Source organism: Nicotiana attenuata, chromosome 1 (assembly GCF_001879085.1).
Source record: "Nicotiana attenuata strain UT chromosome 1, NIATTr2, whole genome shotgun sequence".
Classification (NCBI taxonomy): Eukaryota; Viridiplantae; Streptophyta; class Magnoliopsida; order Solanales; family Solanaceae; genus Nicotiana; species Nicotiana attenuata.
The window spans coordinates 23,728,955-23,737,872 of NC_031989.1; the positions used below are offsets into that span (position 1 = coordinate 23,728,955).

The following is an 8,918-nucleotide window of genomic DNA, read 5'->3' on the forward strand; positions in this document are numbered from 1 at the left end:
GGTAAAAATATATAAATTAACTAATTATAACTGATTAACTAATCTATATTGAATAAACTGTATCTTTTAATAAATAATATTTTAATATGAATTAATTAATAATACATTCAATCGCAAATTTAATTTTTTAGACCAACTAATCTGAGTAAATCTAAAATTAAGGATTTGTTCCATTACTAATGTAATAAAACAATGAATATGAGACGTAACAGTATCTTTTTTAACAAATGTTTTATTGATAAATAATCCTTGCGGTTCACAATAAGTGACCAATTTGCTTTTGGCACGCCCATTAAGAAAATACTAAATTCTATTCAAAAATACCTAGTATGACTAGACTACCCTTAATTAAATATTTAATGTGAGGAGTAAGAAAACTTTTTAGAAATATGTACATAAGGGTAATTTTGTAAAAACAAATTGAATTCTTTCTTGATTATACAAATGGACATTTATTTTGAACCAAAATCAAAAAGCAAATTAGTCAGTTATTATGGACCGGAGGGAGTAGAAAATAGGATTGGTAAGATACGATATTATTTTGTAACAAATTATCCTAATTAAAAAACTTCTCATAGGAGAATAGGAGCAGCAAATTAGGAGTATGTTTAGGGAAGAATCGCTTACATAGTACATATGTGAGTGAGTTCATCGAGAGTTACGTACATTGATTTAAAAGTTTCATACGCTAGAGTGTACTGTTTAATCAATATTATCTTCAACGCTGAAACCAAGTAGTCTCAGCTTCTTCTACAGCTGACCGACTGCACTCCTTACCTATAAGAACCGATCCCCTTTTTTTTTATTGGAAGGATTATATTAATATAAAACTTATGGAATACAGATGAAGTTTGTGGTTTGTTAGAAGAAGAACAGGATAATCAATATGACAAAATCATTAAGGGGTAAACGGCATCAAGTGTGGTTTCACTCCGAGGTGGCATTATAGTAAAGTAGTGCTAGAGAGGAGAAAGTAGAATAAATTAAAGGAAGATGAAATTCACCAACTGTCGGATCTCTCTTATTGAATTTGCACACTAATCACTGCGAGTAAAAACATATAATACTAGGGATTATGGAGAGGTAATATAAGTGCTGCAATGGGGAAAATTTGCTTATCAAGAAAATATTTCCATGATAGAAAAGCCTTTCTGATCTTTCCTGCTAAGTATGTTTCACCAAATGAAAGAAAAAGAAAATGCAAACATTGTTTTTTTCCCATTGGTATTCACAAGTAATCGCCGAAAACCTCCCGTATGTCCAATGTCTTCTTAGAATATAAATGTAAACGCATTCTCACAATCCACCAACAAAATCAGCACTATTAGCAAAAGGATATTCCAACCCATCCCCCTTGCCCTCTCTGTCAGGTCTCTCAGAAAAAAACTGCTGGGATGGTGTAGCTGCCAACATCCCCAAACAACTGCAGGGATGGCGCAGCTTGTGCTATGCGTGCAGACATAGAGCGAGGGGGAGATTATTACATTTTATTCCATCCAAAACAGCATTTACAACGCTAGATATACTCCATTACTAGTCAGTACAACAACATATCTGATCCCAAGCTTTAGATAGAACAGACAGGGCTTTATGAAGGAAAAACTGTCTACCAAGATATAGACACAGTAGCCTTTCAGTCATAGCAGCGTATTAAATGCTTCGATCAGTAATGCAAAAGGTAACCGAACACCATGCTAATAAAGGCTACAGTAACTACATACAGGAGAGGAAATCCAACCCGGACTTTTCTTCCACCTTTTTTACTTGTCAACATGACCTGCAAAGCATATCACCACAAAAAGAACACGACAACAGGGTTAACTAGGGACACTTCTTATTGAGATCATGCATAGGAGTGTCGTGACAGAAATACAAATTTCTCCCTTCCTCACTCCGCCTGTGCACATTTTGTAAGACTTAAATTACCAATCAAAGGCAATAACAATTTGCTTGAGCTAAAGCCAGACTAACATAAACTCGGACAAGTTATGCAGCATTCTGGCTATTGTTAGCCCAATAGAGATTTAGTTAAGATAGCATCCCAAAATTTTGAGGACTTCTACTGATGTCATGATCTTAATGTAATAATATTAACAAAAAATTGTATATAACCCATATTGCAACAAACGGAATTACCAATTCTCTTTGTAAGCTCTCTCTTTCTTGAGCAGCAAACTTCCTCTCCTCCGTTAGCTTAGAGATGGTGTCTTTGGCCTGCAAGAGAGTAAAAGAGAGTGAGAAACAGCACTACCCCTAACAATTACGGACACTAAAACTAATCAACTCATGCTTGAACAAAATTTGATCTGTGGAACTCTTATCGAATGCTCCAGAAGACTAGAAAAATCATCAGCCATAAAGGTCTTTAACAAGCAGTTGATTTAGTTTCTAGTTTTATCCTTTTATCCTTGAAACAGAAAAATGACCAGACAATGCCTCAAATCAAACATAAACCTTTTCATAGGTGGACCAACTTGACCAATAAATCCAAAACTCTTACAAACCAAAACCCTATGCTTAAATGAGGCACACTTAATAAGAGAAACTTATTTTGCCTGAATCCCTTTTGAAATTCCATAAGGTCGATCTTACTCCTGGAATACTTTGAACCTCATCATGTACTGGACATCAAATATGATGAAAGTGTTTCTACAAAAATCTGAGCGGCGATTATCAAGATTCTGCTAGAAAGAAACCACCCTTCATAATTGTAGGGAGTCTGTTTTCTGTCATAAGTTGATTCCCCAGGGCACGTTCTTTATGGAATGGAAGTTCTGGGCCATTAAAGTCCTCTTAAAAAAAATAAAGAGATAATGGAAAAATTAAGAATAAATCAAAAGCTTCTATGGAACTGTTTCAAAGTTCACTAGGTAAATCTATTTTATGTGGATCACAAGGAATTAGAGGGATCCTGTCATCAAGAGGAAACTTTGCAGAATACAGCACCTAGTCTGATGTTCTAGAGGCCATTAGAGGAAAAGCAGACTCTGGTGCTGAAAACTTTCTGAAATTGTGAGAGAGTCATTTGTTGGAAGTGACTCAGCATATTTTTGTATGTTCCTTACATCCCCTTGCTTGATTGATGTAAGGTACGAACTGATTCTTCTTCATTAATGAGTGGCTTCTTTCTATTTTATTTTTTATTTTATTTTTGGATAAGGAGTGGCTTCTTTTTGAAATGTAAAAAGTATATTTACTTCCAAGGCAAATGCTAAAAACCACAAATACTCTCAATTTTCGTTCATGACAGAACAAAGTTGTTCCAAATGCAATTGACACAAAAGAAAAAAGTAAAAGAAAAAAGGAAGGTAAAAATTTCTGACCTCACTTAAATTTCGTTCAAGTTCACTTATTTTGTACTTCATGTTCTCAACATCCTTGACTAATTCCATCTCTTCTCCATGCTTCCTCGTCTCCAACTGCACATGCTTTTCTTCCATTTGCATGTTGGCATTTTCCTTTTTGAACTCCTTCACATTCTCATCCAGCTGGAGAAAGTAGATAGATATAACATATTACCAGAAAATATAAACATTGGAAAATTCAATCTGAATCAACTGGAACTGTTGAAATTACTGAGAATTAATCTAGCTGTACGTTAATATATTCTACATATAGAATAATCGTCATAGTTCTGTCAAAATTAGGAATCTCAAGATTTAAGTAATTATCCTTATTTAGTAACTTTCTTCATTTATGTGCAGTCTAAACTTGTACCGATCATATATTGTTTACAACCAATTTAAGACATATTTGCTTTTTTTAATTTCTCTATATTTTAGATGGTTTAGAGCCTCTATAATCGTGGTAGACCTAAGTAACAACCATCATCTGGTAGGGGATGTTACGCATCCTTCTTGGCCGCAGTTTTAGAACCAAGCCCAAATTGACATATATGATAAAACTTACCAATACTCATTGGTATTATTTTATCTATAACCAGTCTTTAAGTTCTGGTTCAGAATAATAACTTACTTCTTGCGGTGGATTTCGATTTGCACGGGGGGTTACTTGATCTCTTGTGAACGAATCTTCGAAAAATCCACCACTGTGGCTGTGTACTCCATTGACATCTCTCTGAAAATGATTACTATTATTTAGCTAGACGGAATTACATATCAAACCATATGGTCGACAGATTCTGGTTTCTGAACAATACTACTTACTTCTTGCTGTCCACTGATATTTTCGTTACGTACTTCATCTTTTCGCGGTGAATCTTTGTAACTTGGAAGATCACTATGTACACCATTGATTGGTGATAAAACAGGCGAACTGGGTGGACTGACAAGGATCACTCTCATCTTATTTTCTTGAACATACTTGCCATCATCTTTGGAAAACTACAATCAAAGCAGTCAGAAATTGCATCAGAATGCAAAAGTCAACAGCGTCTAGTTTAGCCTTGAATGATGGCTACCTAAAATGATAGAATAATCCATCGAGAATATACCATGGCTGATGTAATATCCTCCTCAACAGTCTCCTCTGCCACAACAGTGCTTTGAACTAAGAACTTGTCCTTGCATGCCATATCAGGAGGAGGTGCCTTTTGTGCCTGCATGGTTACTACATAAATAAGATGCGTTAAAAATCTTACTGCGGTGCCTACGATAAATTTATTACTCTAGCTAACAGAAACAGTATATCTAGTTAGCAGATCATCGTAATAAGATTTTTCACTCTACTAGGGAGAATTGTCACGTCATTGTATCAGTGATATATACATTGTATATCGTTTCTAAACAGGAAAACTTCTTGCAGAAACAGTCTGTATTAAAGATGATCAAAGCAGGTATATCACAAGTTACAGGTTGAATTAAACTTGAGCGAAGAGGATACTCTATTCCAAAAATTATCCTCATGCATCATCAAACAGTTAACAAACAATATAAGATGCAAAAATAAGTGAATGTTTCAATATCCTAGCATGGAGACATTACCTAACCCATACCCATGATTGAAAGCGTTAAAGGGAAACAAAGTAGTCCTAAAATCATATGACGGCAAGTTGTCTCGAAAGACCTATGATCACTCAAAGTCAAAATCCATGCAAGAGCAAGAAAGTGACTATCTCTTGGAGCTTTAAGAGACTATTTCCAAAAATGCATGCTTCTTCAAACTAAAGCGCACAAATACATAGGAGACAAAAATTACCTAACATACAATGTAGCTTATAACATCAAAAACATTACTAATCTGGCAAAGAGAAATTTTACCATTCGACCATATCCGCATTTTTTTGTTCTTGATACACAATATGTACCCACATATATGATATATAACCGGATCTTTTTTGTGCAGTGTCGGGACACATATTCTCTTCGGAACGATTCCAATTATTTTTATTTAATTGTATTCTTTTTATTCAAGAAGTTTGACCCCCCTCTAATTTTTTTTGTTTTCTTTATTTGATTTGCGTTTTCTTTGGGGACTTAGATTCCAATTTAATGTGTCTCACAACCGATTGGAAAGGGCAGTGCAAGAGAAATCATACAAAATGATCAAATCTTCGGACGCCCCGAAAAAGATATGAGGTGCTCGGAAATGGTCGAAGTAGTTGAATAGGAGGATCACTATGACTATAGCCCTTGGTAAGTTTACCATGTTTGATATCATGGATGACTGGTTACGGAGGGACCGTTTCGTTTTTGTAGGCTGGTCCGGTCTATTGCTCTTTCCTTGTGCCTATTTCGCTGTAGGGGGTTGGTTCACAGGTACAACCTTTGTAACTTCATGGTATACCCATGGATTGGCCAGTTCTTATTTGGAAGGCTGCAAACCATTATAGACCTTCATCCAGACAAGTGCTCATATTGAAAAGGTTTAGCTATGCTGAAGTGCGAGCCTATCTCCAGAGTATAGTGTACGAGCAAAGACATGCAATGAGCTACTTCTTCTACCAAGAATCAGAGGTGGGCCCAAGATTTGAGTGCGACGGGGGCACCGCTGCTTTTAGATATGCAAACTACTAGCGACAAAGTTCGACACGTACAACTCTTTGAAAACGTAACAATTATGATAACATATCAACAAAATACAAATTCAATTTTGCCGAATATCATTAATTTGATACTAATATAAAAAAGATATATCATCCGTTCATACTTGATTCGACGCATTAATATGTGAACTTTGCAAGAATTTAAACTGTAATATGTAAATTCTTATATAGAATGTCCCAATGTATTTCTAGCTAATCAGATATGAGTTAAATGTTTAGGTATCATAAATTAAAGTTGAGAAAGTATATCTTGCTGATGCATAAAATCATAAACCGCTTGCGAATTTTCATACGGAAGAATCACATAGGATATTGTCCAAGTTATTTTATATTTTACAATCTTCAAAAGGTAAACTTTATTAGCCATTGTGTGGATCCAACTGCACTCCTAGTCTTGTAAGAACAATATTTACTTTTTTACATTCCTCTCAGATAAATAGGAGATAAAGCTTTTAAAGTAAGAAAAAGTTCTAAGCAGAGAGTGAGGGAGAAATAAAGAATAAAATAAATTTACCATTATGTACTAGTAATAAACTAATTCAGAAAAGATAAAACAAAAATAAACTAATTGACTAGTATGGGAGTAGTAAGTATCCTTGAATTAACCAAAAAAAAAACAGAAAAGAACAAAAAGGTAAGTTGCTGGATGGGTTTCGCATCCAGGTAAATGGGTACGCAACAGAAATTTCGCAATCCATCAAACTAGTTTTCCCATTCGCCTTTTATGTTTGATGGGGCCAAGGAAAATATATAAGGGGTCCTCAGTGTATATACAAATATATATAATAAATGTATATAGGAATTTTGCCGAGACTAACGGGGTCCCGTCACCCCCAACCCCCCATGTAGGTCCGCCTCTGCCAAGAATACTAGTCGAAGAAATTTGATTGATTTCCTATACATTTATCACATTCAAAACAAAACAAGGATATGCTGCCATCACGAAAAATTCTTCTTACCAGTAAAATCACAGGACGACCTGGGCTTAATAATTCCCGTATTGGGTCGAACACAGTATTTCTTTGGACTAGTAGTCTTGACCTGTTATAAACTCCACAATGATACTAATGAGCCTCTATCTGAATAAATATAATTCCAAAACAGTACTTTACTGAAAAGAAAAATACCTTACCTTAAAAGCAACATGATTTTGGGACTTATTGATTAGACGAATAGTGCAAGAGCTTTGCTTCTTTGGTTCAACTATAAGGAAAAAGCCAATATAACTAAATATCAGTTCAGTTATTACATCTTTCTCACGATTTATACAGCAATTCACTAGACCATTACAATACTAACAAATTTAATAAATGCATAAATTGAACCAAAAGCCTCCGCCTCATTTATCAAAAACTCTTGTTAGAATAATTAAATCAGTCTCTTGTCTTGTCCATACGAAAGCTTCAGTTTGATTACGTTGTAGCATGATAGCATTGTTCAAAGCCACAATTTTTTCTCCAAACTTAAATACAACAGACACAATTAAGCAGCAGTAAGTGGAACATAGAAAAGCGTACATATGAACTTGAGTTCCCGTGGTACAATTTCCACAAGCTCGAAATTCATGGCTATTTCTATATCTCAAAATTCAATCGAAAACACACCAACTGTAGCAGATATCACCTCCTGCAAGCAAACGAAAAACAAAGTAGCTAAAACATTGAGTAATATTTAAATCTACAATATGCACGCATCTTTATTCACCTAAAAGTACCTAACTACAAGAAGATGCGCAATAAAACTAACTATTTCAGCATGTATCCTTGTAAAATCTGGAAAATATTGCCAGAATCACTCAAATAAAAAAAGTAAATGATAATTATTAAATACCGATAAATTAGTGATATTCAACAAATTGAAAAAGTTGACCGGCGATTTCATCTCGGAAAGTGCAAGCATGATTAAATCACGCTCACGAGTCCGCGTGGATAATGACACATACATAAAATATAAACAATGAAGAAAGAACGACATCGTATTGGAAATCGGAATTGAGAGAAAGCTTACCGGAGCTTCAAATGGTGAAGGCGGCGAGGAGAAGAGAATTTAATAAGACAGAAAGGAATGCCCTGTTTTTTGACGATGGAGAAGAAAGGATGTAGAAATTAAAATGGGTGTGTGTAGGAATCTTGTAATTGAATAGCGTAAAAGTGCCGTTACTTTCGGTGGTTAAAGCTCCTCATCCTCTTGTTCTTCTGATGTATTTATCAATGTGTCATCTCTCTCCCTACAAATAAAGTACTATAAACAAAGGATTGCAGAGAGAAAGGAACGTGCATGTATATGTATATTATAATTCGATGAACCCTAGAAAATCAATATATGAATGTGTGTGTGTGTGTGTGTGTGTGAGAGAGAGAGAAAGAGGGAATTTTTGGTTGTTAGGTGTGATCAGAAGCACAGAACAGAAGGGAGAGAGAGAGAGAGTGTACAGGGAAGTGTGTAAATGGGTTCACCGAAAGGATCGGAAGTGGGGCTTAAGCTTTGTTGAATCGAACCGGTTGGACTGGACCGGCTGTCTCTGTCTATAGATTCTAAACTAGACTATGAAAAAACTCATGTACACCGTCATATTTACGCCAACACCCTAAATATATCGAATACATTTTTTATTTACCAATATAATTTGCTTGTAAGTATTTTTACCTTAGTTCATTACTCCCTCCCGTCCATAATAAATGAATATTTTATCTTTTTACTTTGATCCAAAATAAGTATACATTTACATAATCAAGAAGAAGTTAATTTTTATTCTTTTAAAATTTGTCCTTATTTACATATTTCAATGTGTCAAGGTAACAATTAATTAATGTTAATTTAGTGAATACATCTTTTTTTCTCTAAGAGTTCGTATTTTCTTGATAGATGTGCCAAAGATAGAATGGTCACTTATTATGGAGCGCGGGGAATTCTA

General features: G+C 34.8%; 1 protein-coding gene across 1 annotated transcript; it reads right to left on the reverse strand.

The window, feature by feature from the left end:
- Positions 1,196–8,462, reverse strand: LOC109217818 (vesicle-associated protein 1-2-like). The gene is made up of 10 exons (XM_019382128.1): positions 8,012–8,462; positions 7,522–7,630; positions 7,137–7,207; positions 6,964–7,045; positions 4,454–4,569; positions 4,167–4,343; positions 3,976–4,077; positions 3,324–3,488; positions 2,137–2,214; positions 1,196–1,777 (listed from the first exon to the last, which is right to left on the reverse strand). Exons 2-10 carry the CDS (start codon positions 7,568–7,570, stop codon positions 1,664–1,666), a joined length of 954 nt encoding a protein of 317 aa, XP_019237673.1. The 5' UTR covers positions 7,571–7,630; positions 8,012–8,462; the 3' UTR covers positions 1,196–1,663.